The sequence below is a fragment of the Crocodylus porosus genome, unplaced genomic scaffold (assembly GCF_001723895.1).
Source record: "Crocodylus porosus isolate Cpor-Errol unplaced genomic scaffold, CroPor_comp1, whole genome shotgun sequence".
NCBI classification, from domain to species: Eukaryota; Metazoa; Chordata; order Crocodylia; family Crocodylidae; genus Crocodylus; species Crocodylus porosus.
In genome coordinates, this window is record NW_017728914.1 from 31,488,205 (window position 1) to 31,511,422 (window position 23,218).

The 23,218-nt window shown below is 43.1% G+C and overlaps 1 protein-coding gene and 1 long non-coding RNA gene across 4 annotated transcripts; both read right to left on the reverse strand.

Moving 5' to 3' along the window:
- Positions 1-1,553: 1,553 nt before the first annotated feature.
- NME5 (NME/NM23 family member 5) lies at positions 1,554-12,130 on the reverse strand. 3 transcript variants are annotated; one of them, XM_019535170.1, is made up of 6 exons: positions 11,992-12,130; positions 10,216-10,360; positions 6,541-6,746; positions 6,034-6,134; positions 5,183-5,301; positions 1,554-2,907 (listed from the first exon to the last, which is right to left on the reverse strand). In XM_019535170.1, exons 2-6 carry the CDS (start codon positions 10,342-10,344, stop codon positions 2,827-2,829), a joined length of 636 nt encoding a protein of 211 aa, XP_019390715.1. In that variant the 5' UTR covers positions 10,345-10,360; positions 11,992-12,130; the 3' UTR covers positions 1,554-2,826. The 3 variants fall into 3 exon arrangements, with proteins under 3 accessions (XP_019390715.1, XP_019390713.1, XP_019390714.1); XM_019535168.1 differs by lacking the exon at positions 11,992-12,130 and adding an exon at positions 11,722-11,804; XM_019535169.1 differs by lacking the exon at positions 11,992-12,130 and adding an exon at positions 10,648-11,018.
- Positions 12,131-12,422: 292 nt separating this feature from the next.
- Positions 12,423-17,498, reverse strand: LOC109310128. The gene is made up of 3 exons (XR_002101143.1): positions 16,550-17,498; positions 13,176-13,259; positions 12,423-12,630 (listed from the first exon to the last, which is right to left on the reverse strand). It is a non-coding gene; the product is annotated as an uncharacterized LOC109310128 (long non-coding RNA).
- Positions 17,499-23,218: the final 5,720 nt, after the last annotated feature.

The following is a 23,218-nucleotide window of genomic DNA, read 5'->3' on the forward strand; positions in this document are numbered from 1 at the left end:
CTTGGGGTGCTGGGCTTCAACAAAGTCAATGGTATTGTTCAGCCTCTGGTCAAGCAAAAGTCTGAGACAAGTAAAAGTCTACATCAAAATCCAGATAAAGTATAAAGCACAGTTCTTGTAGACAGCCTCTTTTGCTAGGTCACAGCTCTCAGGAGGGCCTCTCTATCTTCCCAGCCCTCAGTTTTACCTTCCTAAGGCCACAGTTTTTTGGCCCACTTCCTGTGCCTTGATTGTAAGGGTCCTCACCCCACTAGGCACAGGGGAGGAATACAGGTCCTCTCACCAGGAGAGGATCCAGCCATCTGACCCTACCCTAACCACCATGTAGCACAGGTTTCCAGGGCTGCAGGCTACACTGCCTTGCTTTAAAGTCTTTTGCTTCACCCCCACACCACCTGAGAGCTTGTACCTTAACCCTGCACCCAGCTGTCTGGCTCCCATGGAGGACTGGCCGTGAACTCCCTTTTTTCCCCCCCTCTGAGTCTCACTTTACTAAGCACCTTCCTCCAGCCTGCAGTGGGGTGACCTTCAGAGAACTAGTTTCTGGTCTTCAAAGCTGCTAACTAGATCAGAGGTGTTCTGGGCTTAAGCGTGTCTGTGAAGGGACAGCACACCATGTAACAACCCATGTATGGGATGAAGATGAGAACTTTTTCAGCTGTGTTCAGGAAGCTAAGATAAAGCCTGTTGGTCGGCAATCTTCTTTACCAATCCAATGAATAACCTGCTGCATCAGATTTCAGAACTAGCCTCTGTCTCCATCAGCTTTACCTTCTACAGATATATGGTAGGAAAATGAGAGAAAGTGTCAGTCACTGCAGTAGAGGTTTGCACTGACACTGACTGCTAGTAGGCTGAGGAACCAGCAGAGATCACAAAAAAGAACTGAAATACGCTTATAATAAACACATCTGTGTAATAACTGGAACAACCTATGTCTTGCATGGATTACAAAAAAGCAGCAAAAGCAGTCCTAAAGAATGGGACTCCTGAATAAGATCAATAACAGACTTGAATCAATCACAGGATCAATAGTGAAAAGGTGGTGTTTATTATCCATGTAAATGCACTTGCTCTTCATACAAAATGATTTACACAATACAGGAAAAACTATGCTGAAATTCAATGGATTTTGGTTCTTGGAATTTCCAAAGCCAGATGTCATTAAGTCTTTTATTGCTGGAGCAGGAAGTAAAAGAAGAAAAATGTAAAGTGATGGCACATAACAAGGAGACCACATAAGAAAGCAGAGATAACTATTAATGTACAAGATGAATTATTGCAGAATTGTTGCCAATTTTCATGATATTTGGTGCTCTCAAGCTTGAGTTCAGGAGGGAAAAAATGCTTTTTTCTTTCTTTTCTCTACAAAAATATTGGGGAAAAGATTTAAAAAGTGATATCTCATGTGAGAAAATGCAAGCAAGAACCATTTTTTTTTTTATAGTTATTTTTAAGCCTCTCTTATGAATGTTGGGGTCTGACTCTTTTTTGGACGCTCCGAGTCGGCAATTCTGTTGCATACCAGTGAAGGAAGAAGAAAACAATTAACTTGTGGTTGTTTCACTTTATTTTTAAACAGTCATGTGGTTGGTATGTCCCAAGCATATCAAAGTTTGGGTACGTCAGTAGATGGAAGAAAATACTTAACAGGAAATACTTTATATTCTGAACATGAATGACAAACTCCTTTAAATCAGTTCAATCCCATCCCTACCAACTAACTAAATGCTGCAGCAGATCATTACCAACAGTGATCGAACATAGCAGCATTTAAAAAAAAACCTGGTAACCGCTATGCTCGGTCTATGCAAACCACAGGAGACAGAGTTTGAAGAAAAGCACGCCACCGCAATAGTCTGAAACAGGCTCTTCCTGAGAAAAATGCAGTAGTGGAGTATTAGTGCACTTGGAACAACATGGCATAGCTTACTCCCATTTGTAATAACCCATCACCGTTTGGGGAAAAAATAAAGTTCTTTAAAAACAGAGCCATAACATGGACAAAATTAGGACCCAGAATACATCTTTAACATAAATGAAAGCAAAAAGTCCCCTCCCCACCCCCCAAAAACCCCCCCTCCTCACTAAGGGGTAGGATATTAAAGTTTAACGCTCCTTTTTGGATGAGTTGTACTATGATGGTAATGCTTACTTCTGACTTAATGAAATCTTTGGATTTTAATTTATAATCGCTGGACCATTAGCCACCTAGTCCTGAAAGCTGATTTGAACTTCTTTCCTCCAATGAATATTTGACAAGCCCTATCAGACACAAGTGAATCATATTATTTCATCAAGACTGAGCTTGCAACCTATAATTGCTGATCAAATCACTGTGCTAAATGGCATATAGTAATTGTTTTGGGGAGTGCATCTAGGCACTTGACTTTATGTTGAGGCAAATGGCTGTTAAGCAGGTACTGAAGTGCAAGACTTGATTTCACAATTGTATGAGTGTAGTGTGTTCTTTGGAAAGAACTGTGTGAGTTCTTCAACCTACGTGGAACAGTGAAATTGCTCTGAATGTATAGTGGTAAACATTTCCCTCTCTCTGGACAACTAAGCAAAGGGAGAAAAAGGAAATATAACAAAATCTGTCTCTTATCTAACCCAGTAAGTATCGTGTAACATTTAGGAATTAAAAGATCAAGGCTACAAGCAGCAATTACCAGTTTAGTCTATCCAGTGATTACCAGACAGTATACATACATGGTGATATTATAACACCAGCATTTGTTCCATGTAATATTAATGATGCAAAGGACACACAAAAATCATAATAAAATAATGGTGTTTGACAATGTTTCTGTTGAACGTGCATCCTTACGGTTCTTCCACAGTCACATCATGCTGTAGTCTGGGTTTATTGGGATTATGTTCAATCAACCAATCAGCGAGCCAAATCTGCAGAAGGAAACGAACATCTGTAAGGTCATATCCTTATAAAAGAAAGCATTTAAATCCTTTTCATTCCAATGTAAATTGAACCTTTTGGTACAGAGACCGTCTTAAAAGGACTCAAAACTGTGTATCTGCGTTCATTGTAAGCCCTTCAAGTGAACTTCGTTTACTACGTTCTCCTCCATCAGTGTTGTTCTTGAGTACTGAGCTGCTAAAACTGAATTCTAGGGGATAAATTTTCACATCAAGGACTATGTCTACATATGCATTTGTATAGGGGCACTTCAGCCCTAACTTAATACTAATAATAATAAGGAGGATTGTATTTAGAAAATGGAGCTACACAGAAAACAGACCCAAGTGCATACAGAAGTCAATTATTATTATGTCCACTCTACTAACATTACCAGCTATTCTAATAAACTGGGCCCTCCATATCAAAGCATCACAACCTCTTACACTGTAATTGTCTTCAAATAGTTTACGAATGTCCTTACAAATGTGACATTCTTGTATTTAAGCATCCCATCATGTACCTTTTCTAAAAAACTGTAATGGTATTTTAGCAAAACTGCAGGCAACAGGAATACCCAAATTCTAATCCCATCTATACTCTCACTCTGGCCTGAGGCAAGTTCACCTCTCTGTCTCAAATTCACTATTTCTAAAAAGGAGTTTATAACCCTGTCTTAATTCACAGATGTGTTCATCCTTAACCTGTGGATGTAAAGTGATAAGTGCTAGTCAAGTACTTAGTGTGCTAGGAAGGGGAGAAATTATAGCAACAGAAGGGAAACATAGGCAGCATTTAGTGTCAAATACTAAAAGACTGGTTTGCATCTAGTTTCAGACAAGTAGAATGCCAAGAGTCCTTGTTAGTTATAGGGCAAGCACTAACTGAAACAACTAGAGATTTGAATAGTGATGACAACGTTGAAATGTGTGATCAAAATAGTACAACTGGGAGGAAAGCTTTAAGTATAGAATTTTACAGAAGTGACGAAAGAATAAATATTTCAGGAGAGCCAGAGTCCACGTGAAGAGAACAGTGACAGCAGACGTACAGACAAGATTATTATAAGGCCAAACATAACCATTGTGACCTAATCTGACCTTTTCTATAATAAAAGCTAGAGGATTTTCCCAAATTCATTTGTTAGAATCTGACTATAACTCCTGGAAAAATAGCCAATCTTGATTTTAAAATCGTCAGTGATAGAGAACCTGGCATAAATTGTTTCACTGGCTAATTATCCATCCTGTTAAAAGTCTTCATCTTATTCCTCATCTAAATTGGTTTAACTTTAACTTAGGAAAAAAATGTGTTGTTAGGAGACAAGGAAGTCTTCACAGTTTTTCAGTCTGGGAGAAATGGAAAGGTTTTAGGGGCTGAAACAAAACCTGTTGAGTCAACAAGAGACTTTCCATTGGCATAAATGGAATACGAGTCAAAGGGAGTAATTATAATGGATCTAAAAGCTCATTTAATGAATCTGGCCTTTATAATAGGTTCAATACATCATTAAAGGTGACTAGATTCACAAGAAAATGTAGGAAGGTTTTTTAGAGCCAGCCAAGTTATTCAGCATATATTTTACCCAAAGGGAATGTAGATAATATCACTGGAGGACAGCTTAACAGTCAAGTCAGATGCTAACTAATGCAGATATACCCACATATAACCAAGAGAGGCTCTGGCTCTACTTAAGATAAGCAATTAATTTGATATCACTAATTGCAACAAGTATAAAAATGTAGTCTTTCTATGTTAAGAACAGTTTTAAAAAGGTACCAAAGCTTCAATGCCTATGGCATGCTTTAGCAGTCTCTCAGAAAGCATTTAATTTCACTTGCTACACAGTGGTACCAGAGATGCTTTCTTTCAGATTCTTCTCAGCAACAGTAAATACAGGCAAGTCAGATATCTGACAACATATCACAGCTGCTACTTACCTCTGCTTTCTAGCAGTTGTACATGCAAGGCTCTCCAATAGCTGCTTTCATTGTTAGAAACAGTTTTCATAGCAACTCCCTACAAAGTTGTTACCTCAGACATTATTTCATTTAATGTTTAGTACAACAGGCAAAAAAAGAGAGCTGGTACTCAATTTTTGTAGCTCAAATATTATTCAAGTTAGATCTGCAGATCTAAATCTGTGTAGCTCAGATTGCCTTTTAATCATACCAGAAGACGACTTTGCTAGAAATACCATCAGGCACCACAGAATAAGCATACTACTGTACCAAGCAAGAAGGCTGTATGACACACAGTACCTACCAAGGGATCCGCTGGTTTATGCTTACAAAGGGCAGTGAGGCCAGCTAGTAATGTTGGATTTACGTAGAGGTTCAGGTAATCCTTAGCTGCTTGTCCAACTTGAATTGGTTCCAAAATCACTGGAAAAAGTTTAATTGTTATAAACAATATAGAAAGTGGTAGTTAGCTGTGCAGGTCTGGAGTCACACAGAAGCTTACAGTGTTAAATGATATTCCTTCAAATGTTTGATATATGGTGGATATGTGTTCTTTCTATCTTATTATAAATAACCCTTAGTATGGCTTCTCTACAGGATGCTCACCACAGTTCAGAACAACTGCAATGTGTCGCTCCCAAAAATTATTCTGGAAGGGATGTAGCTCCTGTGCACTAATTCTGCTGTGATTTTGCACTGATATGGGTGGTTGCACCAGGGAAAAGTTATTCTTACAGGTGACTGGAGGAAGAAGAAATAGAACTGTTTCTTGCAGCCATACACACTTCACTGGCTATTTATCAGGGGAAGGGGACTCATCGGGGGCAACATCTTCAATGAATACTCTGTTACCTTTTGGAGAAGGGAGATTCTCAGTTACCTTAAAAGACTGCAAAAGGTAAAGGAGATGTAAAGGTTTACTTGGTATTCTGAAGAAGAAAAATCCATTGTTTCCAGGAGGAAGATATTCTAACAACCTTTTGACTTAAAGATCCACACTAGGTTTTGAGACATGTTTTTAAACGATAAAAATGTTTCCAACTAAACTAGTCCCCATCCTAAACGTTTGGCTGGAGACAAGTAGGAATGGAGAGAAGAACCATATCCTGCCCAAGAACACTTATTATTTACAGTCTACAATCAATAGCATTTTACCTTCAGGAAACATGAACCGAATTTCTCTTTCTGCTGAGGAGAATCTGAGACTGCCATGAACCGCATTCCTCAGATCATCTGTCCCATAGATTGCTCTTAAACTAACACAAGAGAGAAAAGCATTTGGCTAGCAATTGTAAATCTCTTCCAAGTGTCTACATTATCACTCGGATTGTAATAAATACAATACATAGCATGTAATTACCAAAATTCATAGTTTTCTTCTTTTATTTTTTTTCTGTTATAGAACCATTAGGCAGCTTATACTTCAGTACTGTATATGAACCAACAATTTTCTGTGACAGACTACATGTTGTACATTTAAAAATACAGGTGAAAAAAATCTGTATCACACCATTATCTCAAACTGAAAATGAATTATCCCAAATCCATATGCTTTTTGTACAAAAACAATGAAATTCTGACCCAGAGAAGTTAATGGCAAACCCTTTCATTGACTACAGTGAAGCCAAGATTCAAAAGAGGCTCTATTCTGTATTGAGTTACCTGTCAGGGTGTGTTTCCTTAGCTTTTATGCTGTTTGATGGCCCAATTAGCTCCTTCCAGTAGGAGATTGCACAATGTCTGGCAAGAACCATAGCAACTAAAGGTCCAGAACTCATATATGCTGTTAAATTAGGAAAAAACATTTTTCCATATTGGTCTGCGTAAAAGTTGCTACATTGTTCTGGGCTGAGTTGGAGCTTTCGTTTCTATAAAATATAAAATGAAAAAACAGCAATATTTAATAAAAAATGCAAAAGTGCAAAATTTGTGCTTCTTCCAGTACTTACTCTCATTACTCCAGTTCCTAGTATTAGAATATTGATTTAATCATAGAGTTCATAGACAAGTAGGGCTGGAAAGGATGACCTCAAGGGGTCATCTAGTGAGTTCAACCCCGCCTTCTGAGGCAGGAAAGCTTCAAACAGGGATCCAACCTGTGAGCCTGGCATTATTAGCATCACTCTCTAACCAATTCAGTTACTGTCTGTACTAAAGGACTCAGAAAAGTGACAGAGAAGCATTGCAGGATCTCATGTTTGTCTCTTAGGATATGTCTATAAAATAACTAGAGGTGTGATGGCAGCAAGAGCATGGATACCAGTGCTAGCTTTAAGCTAGCTAACAAAGGTACCAACAGCAGTGAAATGCAGCAGCATGGACTTCAGCAAAGGGCAGTGACTCAAGTACCTGCTCAGTACCCCAGGCAAGCCCTGTATAGCACCTGCTACAATCTATGCTGCTGCTTCTTTAGTTATAGGGTAAAAGCTAACACAGGTATCACTAGCTATGCTAGAGTCACACCTTCAGCTGCTCTGCAACAAATCTTTAGTAGCCCGGACATCAGGTCTGAGAGGCGTAGAAGTAAAAACTGCAGACTCACCCTGGGCTCTGATAGCCGAGCTCTGCTCTTTCCGGCTCATGCAGTAATAATATTCTGTAGCTGGAAGTTAGGTGCTAATTCTGTTGATGTTATGTAGCTAGAGCAGAACCCGGTTCATTTTCGCAGAAGTGTATTGATTCTACAGTCTTAACAGCAAGAAAAAAGCCTTATTTTTTGCCAGAAAATTAGGCAGACACACATTTGAATGCATGCAAGAACTGGTTATGGGAATAATCACTTGTCTATCCATAAACACAGTATAGCATTTTTTAAAAATCTAATACATAATACTGATTAGACTGCATATGAGAAGCTGATTGCATTAGCTGTGGTTTATGGTTTAATTGTTCAGCTACCACAATAATTTTTTCTGCACTTTTCCCTTAATTGCAGGCCACTAACTATACAACTGTTCCATGTTTCATGTTTCATTCAAAGTACACATTTTTCAACATAATTATCCAGCTTGAAGGTACCAAGGGCTAAGGCAATAGGTTCACAGATTATCAGTGGGGATAAAGTAACCATTACAGGGAGGAAGCACAATAAATAAGAAGAAAATGTACATTTTTTTAGTCTGATCCTATGAGATATGGAACAAACAGTGCCTGTTAACTTCAATACTGATGTCAGTGGGCACATCACAGGTAGCTCTAAGGATCTCCTTGCCTTTCCAGCTCTTCAATTTTAGCTTTGTGTTGTCTGATGCACTACATGTATATTAAACATTTTGAAGGAAAAATATTTTCATGAGATACTGAAACGGAAAACTCACAGATGTTCGAGTATAGTTGAGGGGGGAGGCAAACCTAAGGTGAAATGAAGATTTCAAGTCCTTACTTAAAGGCTCTTATAGATTTGCATAGAACACAATCTTGTGCTTGAAACCAACCCTTTTAATAGCTGAACAGTCCAAACAAAAAAAAAAAGTACTTGACTGTTAGGCTGTTTCCCCGTGAGAAAAGAATATGTAATAGCTATGAAAGAGTGGCATCTAGTGGCCTATTACTGAAATCCAATAATGACTCAAGAAAGCAGACCAGTGACAGCTAACCTTTACAGCCTGAGTGTTCAATTTGTTATTTCAGAGGACAATGGACGGCCCTCAGTGCTTTAGGAAAGATCTGGGGGGGCACGGGAGATGGGAGGGGGCGGTGTCTGTGTCTGTGTGTCCTGTTGAAGTTGATTCCTACTCTTCCCTCACTGCAGCTCTTGGGACAGCACTGACTTAAGCTCCAAGAAAAACAATTCTGATTTTATTCTGCTTCCTGCAGACTCCAACACCGTGTGAGTGTGTGGGGAGAAAGACAACAGAGCAGCCAGAGTTACTCTTTCATAGATTTCATAGACATCAGGGCTGGAAGGGACCTCGGAAGATCATCGAGTCCAGACCCCTGCCCAAGGGGCAGGAAGTCAGCTAGGATAAACATCCAAATATTTCTTGAGTATCTGGAGTAGGTGCGTGCACCACCTTTGTGAGGAGTCTGGTCCAGGTCTTGGGGGCCTGGACAGTAAAGAAATGCTTCTTTACCTCCCTCCCTTTAATGCAGCCGGTGGCTATGTGCTTTGCAACTTTTGGCAGAGAAGGACAACACCTGTGCAGAATGCTCCTGGATCATATCAGAGCAAACTTTGGTGCTCCTGGTGAACTGCTGGGAGGCTTCTTACCTTTTAGTGATGAAGCTGATTTACATGCTTTTGTTTTGTAGAGGGGGAAGGTATAAACTGCAGATCATAGCTTGGGGAATATATTTTCAATTCATAGTAAAAATACACATTCCCTTTTAACACAGTTTCTTCTGAAGACTACACATGAGAGCCTCAAGCAGCATGAACCAGACACCGGGAAGGCAACAACCTGCAATTCCCCTGTAGGCTGGAAGAAGAGTTGTAGTAGGGATGATTTGGAAGGTGACACCAGGAAGTTCCAGGTGCTGGAGGAATTTTGCAATAGCTCCAGGTGCACAATGCACCTCAGAGCTGTAAGCAGCAACACTGAGGACCTGAGGCTTCAGAGAAAGATCCAAGTTCTCGCTGTCCAAATGGTGTCTCTTTATTATTGCACAGAGCGCTGTGCATGAAAAAATTACTACAGCTAAAGTATGCAATTCAATTCTGATCTGGAACCGAGATGAACGAGGGCAACAACGCTGATTTAAAACTTTTTTTTAGAAAACACACTTACAAAATTGTGAGGTGTGCTGATCAGAAAAGTTGGGATATTTAAACATGCAAGTAGGCAAAGTCACAGACATAAGTGAAAAACTCACTGCCAATTAATGAAATTAAAAAATGTTGGCAAATGCACATTAGCTACTGTAATCTTTAAAAAGGGGCTCCATCTAAATAGTTGCTTGAAACAAAAAACATACCTGCACTTCCTTGTTACTAAATCAGAGTTAAATCTATTGATAAAACCAATGTTTGCCTGCAGTCATCAAGTCAATTAATAAAATCACAGTTACATCATACATTCTGTTCTACTTCACACAGCAGAAGCAAAATTACTAGCTCATTTATATTTGGATCTTTTGTTTTGCTGCTGGTGGCAGGTGATGTATAATTAAAGCATGCAAACCGATTTTCAGATATTAAGTTTTGTTTGCTATGGTGGCACAAAATTCTGCGTTTGATTTGTGAACTAGGAACATTTTCTATAAAAACCACAGGGACGATAAACATGGAGCATCAGGGTGCATTTGTGCGTACAATCTGCTATTTTTAGGTCACTTTTTCTGACACTTCACATCAATACTGACAATACACTGGACCGTTCTCCATGCAGGAACTATTACCTGAACAATGGTAAATCCTGATCTGAGGATTATTTCTTCTATTTCTTCTTCTTTGTCAATGACGTCAGGTTTGATGAGGGCCAGAGTTCTCTCTACATAAATCTGAGGTTCGGGCATTAACATCTGCATCTCTGCTTGTCTCTTACTGCAAAGAGAGTGTGTAATCATAGTTGGGGCTTGTCTACACAGGGTGTAAATTAAGGTGTCATCAGCAACTCTCACTAACTCTGTGCAGATATAATGACCACCAAGGGGCAAGTAGTTTAGTTTACTTTCAAAGAGTGTCCAAACAAGGATTTAGTACGGAGCTGCCAGCATGCTACAAATGTATGTCCTAGCTTATTATACAGTAAGTTCCCTGCGCAGATAAGCCCTTCATATAAGCCCTTAAACTTAGTTTCTTGTTAGCTGAACCTGCAGTTCTTTACGTACCAATATCACAACCTGCTTTGACACGTTGCTCAGAGAATATGAGAGGGAGCGAGTGCTGCCATCACACACAGCAAGGGCCAGACACAAAAATCTTCTGAAAAAAATATCAGACGGTGCTATCTCATGGACGAAAAGACACAGGCTCATTGCAGCCCTTCCAGATAAGCTGGGAAAATTTTGGAGGACTATAATAATGCACATGTGTGCTGAGGGGCAATGGCAGAGGGCAAAATCAAGCCCTAAAACACGAATGCCCCTGCCACATGGTACATGTATCACACAATCACGCAATCAATTTAGTAGTCAAAATGTATTGCATGGTTGTGCGATGTATGTACAGCGTAGCAGAGCCCACATGGGCAAAGTCATTATCATGTGATTAAAAACGATTATTGAGCTATAAAAAAAAATTTAAAAAGCCTACCAGCTATAAAGTTAGTGCTTGAAAACATGTAACAACTCCAGAGCTGGTTTCTATCTAGCTGTAACTTAACTTTGTAGCACAGCTCTAACACAATCTTCCTTAATGGGGGTCATCTTACTAGTTTTAGAGCTAAAACAATGCAAAATAAAATTGGGCTCAATCCTGCAAAATAAATTCAGGTTCATAATATTTGGTCGGCAACTGGTCCAGGGGAAATCGGAGAAGCAGCGTGCACCCCTGTCTAAAGAACAAGGCTGAGTGCCAAGCAGCACGAGGGACCCGGTGAAGTCCGAGGCCGCGTCCAGATGACCACGGCGGTGAGGCGTATTTGCTGCACTGTCACGCCCCGCACGTTCAGCTGTTCTCTGCGCTGCAGGGGAGCAAAGTAGGGGTGGGATTTTTGTTTTGACCTCCACGCCAAAAATAAAACCCGGAGCAGCGCATGGAGGTCTGGTCAAACCCGGTCCTCCCCACCCCGGGGTGCCTGCGGAGCCACAGACCCGCGCTGGTGTGGAGGGTTTTTGCTAAGCCAGGCAGGGCCAGGATGAATTAAAATAATGACTATATTAAATTGATACACGATTCATTAATAATTTAATTAATAGTATTAATTACGCACAAAACATACCCCCACTCCCGGCCTCACGCACCCGCCCTCAGCAGCGCCCCGCGGTTGCTAAGCGACGCGATACCGGCCCGAGGCCCCGCCCTCTACGGCGGCCGGCGCGGGACGTTCCAAGCCGCCCCCCCTCAGCGCGCGGAGGGGGCGGGGCAGCTGGCGGGTGCGGGTGCAGCGCTGAGCTGCCTGCCCCGCTCCTCGCAGGCGCAGCCTCCGGCAGTTTCGGTGTTGATGCTGCACAGCGACTGATCACTGGGGAAAAATGAACTCAATAAATTAAAAAACAAACAAACAAAATCACTGATGCCCCTTTCCTGCCAGCCTGCGTCCAATCCTTTTTGGGGGGGAAGTGTCCCACACTCAGCAGCGATGATTTCCACCTTTTTATTGCACGGTGTAGTGAAACAAAACTTCCTTTTGTTCATTTTTCATTCAAGGGGGGAGGCAGGAGGAGGGTGGTGCAGCCCTTGCGCTGTCTGTGCTACAGGCAAGCGCTGAGACCAGACGCGCCAGGGCAGATGCAAGGGCACTGTCCCCGGGCCAGACACCGGCGTGGGCCTGAAAGAGGCCACATAAAAGGGGGCTTGAAAATGGTATTTTTCCCCCGTTGTCCCAATAGTACGATCGTTATCTGTGGCAAAGCAGGGCCTGATACTAAAAGTTTGCCCAAGAGTCTAGGTACAGAGCTGACCGTTCTCAGCTGCGGGAAGCTTCCAGGCCACTTCGTGTAGAGCGTGGGCTCCCCTTTCTGAGTCTTAGCAGATTTAACCATCTCATCACGCAGCAAAATGGGCAGTGGCCTGAAGAAACGTCAGCAGGCTGAAACACGGGAGGTGAAGCAGGAAGGATCAAAATGAATGGGGGCTGAGAAACACACGGAGTTGGGGCGGGTGCCTTCAAGCTGTGTTTCTCCACCTGTGGGTCCTCACCCAAAAGTCGGCTGCAAGAATGCATGAAAGGGTTTTTTAAAAGTGGATCAACAGGCTTGAAAAATGGTTTCTCCTTTAAAAAGAAGAAAAATGTGGTAAATTGACTTTGCAGGCTGCCAGAGTTTCAGCCTACAAAGGGCTGCTTGAGCCCCGCATACCTCATACATACTCCCTTCCCCGCATACTGGCGGGGGCCAAGACCAGTGGATCCAGAGTGAGGGGCGCTGGGTTGGGACTGGCCTTCGAGGTTTACAAATGAGTCCTCGTACAAAAAAAGGTTGAGAATCTTTGTCTTAAAGGACAGGCATCGGTAGCTATTGAGCACGGGAGTTAGGGAGACAGTCTCTGAACCAGAACTTCTTGGACCTTAAATGCTGGAGGCTGCAAGTGAGAGAGGAACCGTGGGGAAAACCCCTGGTCAGACCCTGTTCTCTCTCCCTGTCAGCATCCGCTCTCTGCCACTAGGTACAGGGGACTTGCCAAAATGAACTTATGGTCCGACCCAGGAAATGGCAATTCTAACGACATAGCCTTTCCATCCCTCAGCCTTGCCTACCGTATGGATACTGTCTCCTGTTAGACCACGAGATGTCACCGTTGCTCCGCAAAAGTCAGCCAGACCCTGCAGCTTTTGTTGTCCCTGGAAAATAAAATGTCAAAATGGCCGTGAGGTGCCTGCAGTGTGTCTGCCACCCAGCCCAGCTCATCCGCAATGCCTAGGCAAGCAAGGGTTTGTTTCGCTTTTTACAGGAATGGGTTCTTAAAACGGATCGAAAAAAACCTGCTAAGCTGCTCCCTTTTCAGGTATAAGCATTATGAGACCCCTTCCTAGCGCCTTAAAGTCACTGACTGCATGGAGCATAATCACATAGTTCACCAGGGCAAGCAGGGAGATCTGAACCTGGCCCTTGAAAGGTAACAGAGAGGCAGAAAGTTTTCCACCAGTTTCAGTTTCCAGCCTGAACTGCTTACTTATGTATATACTGTACTTCTCTTCTCTTCCTGTGGCAGGCTGCGCAAGGTATTTCCTGTCCCTAGGCCTATGCAACCTGCCAACTCCAGGGGAGTGGTACATGTGCAGTACGTGGTTTTGTGACACGCCAAATGTTTTAGGACTGTATAAAATGATAACATTAAAACATAAAGTGGAATCCTGGATTGAATGCATTTACTCGTCTTCTATTACACTCCATGCAAGCTATTTTATTATTTTTTTTTAAATGCTGAAATCTGCTGCTACATTTCTTGTCGACCACATGAGAACTAGGTCTCATTTGCCACAGAGTTCTGGCTGCAGAATCCTCACCTTAGTTCGCTAACTTGTTCATGCTCAAGGGTTCTTGTAAAAGGCTAGAAACCAGATAGTTAAAGATATTTAGGCAATTAATGCCTGTGGAAATTAGGGTGAATAAAAAGCTATTTTGGTTGATTTTTAACTTCGAATTAAACATTCTCAAAAAAACCCAACATATTTAGCATTAACATTGAAACAATGGTCCCACATAAAGTATTAAATCCATTTGAATCAAAAGTATAATATTCAGTCTACCTTTGCGGCTGAAGTTTAAAAAACCCCCCACTGAAATGAGGGACTTCATTGATGAAGCAGCCAGAATCTGAGTTTGCAGCAGTCATAAACCATCCTTCAAAGAACTGCACAACTCAGTAGCTCTTTTTACCCATCCAGTTATTGTTGCTGCATGCACAAAGTGGGTACTCACATATGCACAGGAGCAGAATTGGCCACTGGCGTGCACACATGCTCAAACTGTAAGCACAGCTGCATTAACAATGTAAGCATATGTTTATGAATGTGTGAATGCACATTTCCACGGCTACATCACTCTATTAAATGAATTTCTGTTTGAGAGGGTTCCCATTCTTTCTTCCCCGACTGTCTTTTTCTTCCTATGAGTTTATTGATCTGCTTCTGACGGCATTTTTCCTTCTCCTGTTGTTGCTTACAGAAGTTTTCTGGAGGGAGGAGGTTATCTAACTTCAGTTTCCCCATTTGGCAATCAGAAAGCTCAGGCAAGTGAAGATTCAGCCAATTACTTTGGGCTTTCTCATGCTGGGTTTCACAAGTCTTAGTAAGATGGACTTAACAAATTTGAAGTGATCCCACACTCCGAGGAAATAAAGAATAATATTTTTCAGTTGCTACATAAGCAACTTTTAATAATGTCCAAAAGCGTCCTGTTACTTGAAAAAAAACAACTAGCCCTACAACATAGTACATTAGCATCATCAGTATATATTATCACTGTGGCACTTGAGAAAACCTCTTTGGTAACTTCAGCTATGATCCACACCCCACTGAACTCAGTGGAAAACCTCCCATTTAGCTTCAGAGGACTTTTGGTCAGGGTCTGACCCGTGAATAAACACTGAAGTTACAATTACAGTATAATGAATGTCGGCTGCAGTTCTGAATTCTTCTCTGGGCATACCTTTGCCGCTCTTCCTTATCTGTTAAGAGGTTTAGCTAGCCTTAGTAGTCTTCTTTATTTTTAGCTGCTTGGAATATATACACACTGAAGGGTTCTGGCTACAGGTGCATTCTGGTAACAAAAGACAAATACACTTTTTTAACCACCAGTATTATTTCAGTGCCGTGTACTGTTGTGCAAATGTGGAAAAATTAATTGGGCATGGTTTGGTTGACTGTTTTTGAAAAAAGTCTGAGGCAAATTGCATTTTATGTGATGGAATAACAGGTGAAAGAAGAACTAAAGGAAGTACAGTGACTAGTGCTAGGGATTACATATTCAGACCATTTCTTCATGCTTGTGTACTGGGCAGATCTACCCACTTTTGGAGGTGAAACACTGAAATAATTTTTATGACTCATTGGTCATAAATCTACCTAAATTAAAAGGCTGCCCCACCTTTTGCCTCTTGTTACTGCCACCTCCTCCTTTCTGTTTGTCTGCTTCTCTCTGTCCTGCTGATCCACAGCCCTGACGTGCCCCCAGCATCAGCTTCCTCTGCCTCTTAGTTCACTCAGAAGATGCAAAGCAGCTTGGGTGCAAATCAGCAGACTGATTTCCTCCATAGTTTTTTTTCTCTCCTCCATGTCTGCCATCTCTTAGCTGAATAACTCAACTTCCCATGCCTACAATTCTAGTGGTTTCTTTGGTACTTTTGATTCTGTCCTCACACTTCCCCTTTTCTTTCTGTACAGCAGCTTACCATTTCCTTCTTACTGAAATAATACATGACCTTCCCTCTCCCTGCAACTCACTTTCCCTAGCCCCTTCACTTGCACCTGTGACCCCTATCCCACTCCATCACCTTCTTGGCCTTTTGGCTCAGACCAGCCTCTTATGGGCTAAGATCAAGTTGGGGCATCTGAATCCCAAGATCTCCAGGCTTGGGTATGCACGTAGGATGCGTGCTAATGGATTTGGGAGTATCTGAAGTCCCAGGGTGAGGGCCTGGGGTGGAGGGTGCTGGTTGCAGCACCATACATGGCATTTAGAATTATTGACTTCTGCCTGCTCAGCTGATCTGTTTTTTGGAACACCTGAGTTCTGCTCAATTTATATGATTTGGAACCAATTTGGCTGATTATTTGACCTGGAACATGAAATATATTAATAAAAAAAAAATCCCATTCCATTTCCTGATCTCCCACAAGCTACTCTTGTCCCCTCCCTTCTTCTTCTCAGTGTCTCACTTTCTTCTGGCTCTTCCCCATTGTGAAAGTCTCTCCCACCTTAAAAAAAATCCACTTATGCCCATAGGTGCCTCTCCTGCTAATGCCTCTTGCCATCCCCAGCTCAGTAAACCCCTTGTTTATGGCTACTTTTTGGAATGCCTCCCTTTTACTTCCATCCCAGTCCCTCTGCAGCCTGGTTTCTACCCCTTCTGTTCAAATGAAACCCCCTTTTCCCATCTCTAAATTTAGAAACATTTCTCTGTCTTTACCTTGACATGTCAGTCACATTCAACACCTTCAGCCAGGCTCTTGAAATATTGCCCTTCCTTGGCTTCTGTCTTTTTGTCCTCTTCATCCATTTCTGATAATTTGATCCTTTGGAAGTTTGGAGGATCCTCCACATCTCTCCTACATCTTTCTGTGAGGTCACAAAGGGTTTTCTTCTCCTCTCCTCTCCTCTTCGTAGCTTCACCCATTAAAATAGCCAACAGCTCTCTCTGTGAGCAGTTGTCTAAATTCTAGATCAGGGCTGTACACTGTCCAAACAGCTAGGGGCCACACACTACGTGGGCCACACTAGCAGGAGCTGTATGTACCAAGGGCCATACTGATGTGAGATATGGGGCCCTGGCATCCTCCTGCTTCACCACATGTGCAAGCAGCAATCCCACCTCAGCTCCCTCCCTGGCTCCAGACTCTCCTGCTGTACAGTGCCACAGTCTTCTCCAGTGCCATGGGCAGCATCTCCCCATCCCTTAGGATGGGAGCAGGAAGCAAGCAGGGGCAAGCAGGTGAATTAGGCTGCAGCACCAGCCAGAATGAAAATGTGGGTAGTGGCTAGGTGGTAGCCCTGGGGCTGCACATTAACTATGCGGCCCATAGGTTACCAGTTGAATGGCCCTGTTTTAGATATTCTCCCTCTGCCAAATCTAAAATTTTGGCCTGCTTCTCTGACATTCCTTTGTGGAGATCTAGCCATCAATCCAAGATCAACATGGCTAACAAGCTCTTAATCTTCCCTCCCATGCCCTTCACCCATCTCCTCTCTCAATCACTGGATGCTGTTATTACCCTACTTTTCACTCCACCTCATAGCGCCAACAGCATTTTCAATTTGGCCCTTGCTCTACTCGGTCTCACAGGCCATACCTAGGTCTTGCACATTTTCTTCTGTGCAACATCTCTAAGATTGGACCTTTACTCTCCATCCATGCAGTCAAAACACTTGTCTGGGCTCTCACCAACTTGGAATCATAGAATCAATGAGTGGGAAGGGACCTAGACAGATCATCAAGTCTGACCCCCTGCCATGAGCAGGAAGGAGCACTGGGGGTGGCAGGGGTCATAAGACCCCAGCCAGGTGCTTATCCAGTCTCCTCTTGAAGATCTCCAGGGAAGGTGAGAGCACCACCTCTCTGGGAAGCCTATTCCAGGCTCTGGCCACTCTTACAGTGAAGTAGTTCTTCCTAATATCTAACCATAACCTATCTTCCCTCAGCTTGTGGCCATGGTTCCTGGTGACTCCAAGGAGGGCCCTGGTGAACAGACTTTCTCCAAGTCCCTGCTGCTGGCCCGTGATAAGGTTGTAGGCAGCCACAAGATCACCCCTTAGTCTCCTCTTGCGGAGACTGAAGAGGTTCAGGTCCCTCAGCCTCTTCTCACAGGGTTGGCCACGGAGGCCCCCAGCCATATGAGTGGCCTCCTCTGGACCCTCTCCAGGTTCTCCATGTCCCTCTTGAAGTGCGGCACCCAGAACTTGTATCTCAATACTACCACTTTCTCTTCTCTAGTCTTGATAAATGAGTGGGGCAAAAGTTCTATTCAAATTACCGTGGGCACATCAATTATCTTCCTAACCCATTGCTCTGACTGTGTCACCCACCTTTCTTTTCAGCTTTCTTTTCGGCAATTATTTTGGGCAGAGGGCCACTTACTGAGTTTTGGCAAGCTATCAAGGACCGTACGATAGGCAGCCAGGTACAGTTAAATATTAATTTTTAAAATTTTTTAGGGGCCCCACGGGCCAGATAGAATGGCCTAGTGGGCTGCATCCGGTCCCCAGGCTGCATTTTGCCCACCCCTGAGCTAGAGGCTCTTTGTTTATCACCTCAGTCATAAGGTACTCACGTCCCATTTCAAGGTCCTTCTTGGTATTCCTGAATCCCAGGATACCTGGTTCCCTTGCCCACATCAGCTATTTGAACACCTTTCTCCTTTTTCCAGGGCTGCCCTCATGTATGGAAAAAGCTCTCCCAAAATATTTGTAAATGTAACTCATTATCCCCCTTCAAATTAAATTTGCCAAAGCAAGGGGATTCAAAGTAAAGAGACAGATATAGTTTACATGTGCTCAACCTTGGAACTTGCATGCCTGGAAACTGGGTGTGGATAAACTTGTGCCTCTAGAAATGTGCTCTGAATATTTGGCACTGTTAATACCGTTTTCAAAATTAGAACATTGGGTAACAGATTTCAGCTAAAGAAGAAAAGAGCTAAAGTAGCAATGATTGGATAACTTATAAAGAAGCCAGCATTAGAAGTCATACAATCATTGCTACTTTATCACTTGTCTTCCTTTACCTGAAACCTGTGCACCATAGAAGGCCAACTTTGCCATTTACAGTAATACCTTCATCTATGCATAGTCCTAGTAAATTAATGGAACAACTTGCATACTGGTGATATTATTGAACATATTTATTAAAGCTGTACCTGCAGGTCTACCAAGAATGGGGCCTCATGTTCCAAAGGAATGAATAATCACAGTTATTGCCCTGAAGAGCTTCTAAATAGGAAGACAGACACAGAATGGGAGAAAAAGGAGTTTACACCAGAGAGAGTGAACACTGTGATGTCAGTGAATGACAAGTTAGCTCCCAGGCTTTTGGGGGCAAGTTTAGTTAACAGTAGAAAGGAAAGGGAAACAGGGCAGGGGATGTTAGTTCCCAGACTTTTGGAGGAGAGGAGAGGAGAAGCGAGTAAGAGAAGGAGGTTGCAACCAAAACTTGCATTAAAAGACTGTGGAGGAGGGGTTGGAGCAACCAACCAATCAGCTCTTACTCAAAAGAAGAGTGGCGAACCTGAGCCCAAGACCTCCCAGAGCTATACAGAAATAAAACTCAACTTGGTGTTAATAATAATAATGAAACTAGCAGGATCTGGCAATTGGCATATGAAACCATAGTGAGCTTTTTTTTCAAACAGTAGGTATGTTATGTAAGAAACAACACACGAGGGGGGGTGTGGTTGTTGTGAATACAGGCTGAAGGCCAAAAATCAAATTGCTCCAGCAACCCAGAAGGACTGTCTACAACAATTTGTTCAGTGAGGTCTGATGGTTACAAATAATAAATAAGATGGATTCAGGTCCTCCGTGGTGATGACAGTGGAGTTTGTGATGTGGTAAATGTCAGACCCAAAAAGGACTCTGCAAGTCCCCATTATCCTGGAGGCTGTTCTAATTTGCATTACCTGCCACAGGCAGTCAGGGATTGCCAAGATGCGACTGCACGCCTTGCAGTTAGGTCTGTTTTTTATAAACACGTGTTTATGGATATACTCTTCATCCGAGTCCCTACAAGTCCTTAGTTTCTTGGCCTGGGCATGGTCCAAGGCCTCTCTATTGTCTCAAATTTTAACCTTAAGGTGCCGGCTGTAGAATTTGTAGTGAAGTGAAAAGTGAGACCTATTTGGATATGAACTAAAAAATGATGTGGAGAAGCTTGAGAGAGTCCAGAGGAGAGCCACGCGCATGATCAGAGGTCAGGAAAACAGATCTTACGATGATAGGCTGAGAGCCATGGGACTCTTTAGCCTGGAAAAGCATAGGCTCAGGGGTGATCTGATGGCCACCTATAAGTTTATCAAGGGGGACCACAGGATTCACCAGAGCGCCCCAAGGGATGACGAGGTCGAACGGTCACAAACTCCTGCAAGACCGTTTCAGGCTGGACATAAGGAAGAATTTCTTTACTGTCCGAGCCCCCAAGGTCTGGAGCAGTCTGCCAGCGGAGGTGGTTCAAGCACCTACATTGAACACCTTCAAGAGTAAATTGGATGCTTATCTTGCTGGGATCCTATGACCCCAGCTGACTTCCTGCCCTTTGGGCAGGGGGCTGGACTCGATGATATCCCGAGGTCCCTTGGAGCCCTAATGTCTATGAAATCTATGAAATATTAATATATTAATATCCTATGTGGATAGAACATAATATTCAGGAGTGGGGCAAGCCTGTTCCTAGGGGTGTCAATGTATTTGTATTGTGAAGGTTTTCAACTGTTCTAAGTCTCTGTTTGTGACAAGTGGAAATGTAAAACTAATAAATTAGAAAATACAAACAAACACTATGTCTAAAGATTTAGTGATATACAGAGATAGCATTATAGTTCCCACAGCTGTTGGGTGTATTTCACAAGCTCATAAACTTCAGCTTGTACTATTTAAAATAGCAGTCACCACAAGCAGCAAGACAACTGTGTGGCTAGAAAACATATTCAAAGTAGCGAATTCCTGCAGCATAAGAAGCACCGATTTTTTCACCTAACCTCATAACAATACAAAGGTTTGCTTAAAAGGTCTGCTCCAGGGCCTCAAGCAATAGAATGGCTTTATCGTTTCATATCGTTCCATAGGTTGTAAGGCTGGAAGGGACCTCAGAAGATCATCGGGGCCAGCCCGCTGCACCAAGCAGGAAAGATAACTGCTTTAGTGACTTCAAAAAGCACTGGACTGAAGCCTTAAACTCCACATATCATGTCTATTTTACTTTCTGTTTACCGTGACCACAAAATTATTCTGTAATGTCTGCTCTTTTCTTGTTACAAAGAGGAGAAAATCAATCTAATTTTTTCCTCTTGATTTTACTGCATTGCCACCTTTACAAATTAATTTTGTGGAAGGTAAAAAAAATGTTTTAAAGACGATCTGCCCTAGGGCAGCCTGAATTGCAGGTTGGGTTGCTCTACAAGACAACACATCTTCCTAAATTAGAATAGTAGGTGTAGCACCCTAAAGAGAAACATCTCAAAACATCAGGCAGGCAAATGGTTTTGCCATTCAGCAACACTTACAAAGAAACTCAGGAATCAGTTGTCACTTTCATCATTATGCCAAGTAGTCTCGATTGGAAAAAAGGAAGTGGTGATACATGCACGGAGGGTTTACTCCAAAGTCAAGCTCCTCCCCCTGAAAAAAGCAGAATGAGATACTAACTACAGCAGATTATGCAGAAGCTCATGATTACCTGAGCTGTTCTGGGCTCTTTAAGCTTGGCTGCATGTCAATGGGTTCAAATTCACTCTTGGGCAGGTTGGACTAAGGCAAAGGCACGTGTTCAGGGCTCTCACTCCCACACGCACGTGATAACATCAGAATCCTATCCATCTATTCACTAGGAGCCTATCTATATCTATATTTTATAGATCTCCTGGTGAATAGATAGATGGATAGGGTTCTGATACATATAGGTCTCTTATATATAGGTCTCCTGGTTGCTAAACTAGCAGATCTAGAAAAATAAACGAACCAGTTTAAGCAAAAAATAAATACACCAGCATACCTTTTACACTTATTTAGTTAAACTAGCACAACACTATGAAAATAAGCTCTCCACCATGAGAGACCTCCAAATCAACAAGATTACTCACACACAGTTACACATTTGACTGAATTTGCAAGGCTGGGGCTTAAATAACAGTCAGCTGTCTCCACTGCTCTAAGAAGTCAGTCCAGGGTGCTACCGAGCAATGAAACATCCACCCATTATCGTTGGTCTGTGCATCACAGCATAGCTTGAGTAGGAAGTCAGATTCTCTTAATTTTTTAATTATGCTCAAGATCCAGTGCCCCGAAAGCTTTACGGTACAACCGTTTCCACAACTCTAGCTACTCTGCAACGTCAAGTTGACAAAAAAACAAAACAAAACCTGAGGTGACAAAGCTAAGGTTCAAAGGCAGACTTGATCATTCTGGTTACTATAAAATGCATACATCACCCCCCATACTTTCCTTTCATATAGAAATAGGGCACTGAAGCAACCATACGTAGCGAAGGCTATACCATTCATCAGTCTTAACGCTGCAAAACCCCTCAGGTTCGGGGCTCTCGTGCTATGCTCCCTTTCCTTGAAAGCTAAAGACACCGTCAACGTTTGACGGCTGCCACAACTATCGAAGCACAGTGCTGAGAGTGGCGATTCTTAACTGGGAGCCTTGGGAGCCTTCCTGGGGTGACGCTACACTGATTCAGAAGACAACCCCAGAAGCTTCAAATCAAAAACCAAAGGGGTGAAAACCATCCTGCCCAGTGGAGAACTTCCTGAGCGGTCTTTGCAAAAATAAAATAAATAAAATGGCCTTATTATTTTTCCATAGGTGAAAAAAAGCAAAGGGGGGAGGTCGCACTGGCTCAGACCCCTACAAAAAGCAGGCCCCAACATGACAACCCCCAAAAGGTGCGAAGCTCCCACCAGCCCCAGGCAGAAGGATGAGGCCAAGCCCCGCCCCTCCAGGAACCCACCAATGGGCACCGCCCGGCCCTTGAGCGACAACCGGCGGGAGCCAACCAGCGAGCGCGTTGTTGGCGGGTGGCTCGCTCTCCGGCTCTATAAAGGCGGCCACGCGTCGAGGCTGCGGCCCTGAGAAGACGTGTCTCGGGGGGGGGAAGCGCAGCACATACGCAGCCGCGCGGGGGTTTTAATCCGATTCCGGCCGGCCCGGATTTTATTGGGGCGGTTTTAAGGTGAGCGCGGGGCCAGGAGGGGCCGGGCCGGGAAGGGGAAGGCAAGGGCCGGCGCTGAGTCGTGCTGTGTGTTGCAGGCGCCGCCGCGGAGAGGCAGTATGTCCGAGACGGAGCAGCAGCAGCCGGCGGCGGGCGCCACCCAGAACGGGCACGAGGCGGCCGAGGGCGGCGCGGAGCAACAGCAGCAGCAGCAGCAGG

What these genes read in the sequence shown, in the direction of transcription:
- NME5 (XM_019535170.1), bottom strand. Translation starts at nt 10,344, where the DNA reads ATGCAGATGTTAATGCCCGAACCTCAGATTTATGTAGAGAGAACTCTG. An exon ending in CAGGATTTACCATTGTTCAG is followed by an intron (nt 6,747 to 10,215) that starts GTAATAGTTCCT and finishes TATATTTTATAG; the next exon opens with AAACGAAAGCTCCAACTCAG. An exon ending in ATAAACCAGCGGATCCCTTG is followed by an intron (nt 2,908 to 5,182) that starts GTAGGTACTGTG and finishes TTCCTTCTGCAG; the next exon opens with ATTTGGCTCGCTGATTGGTT.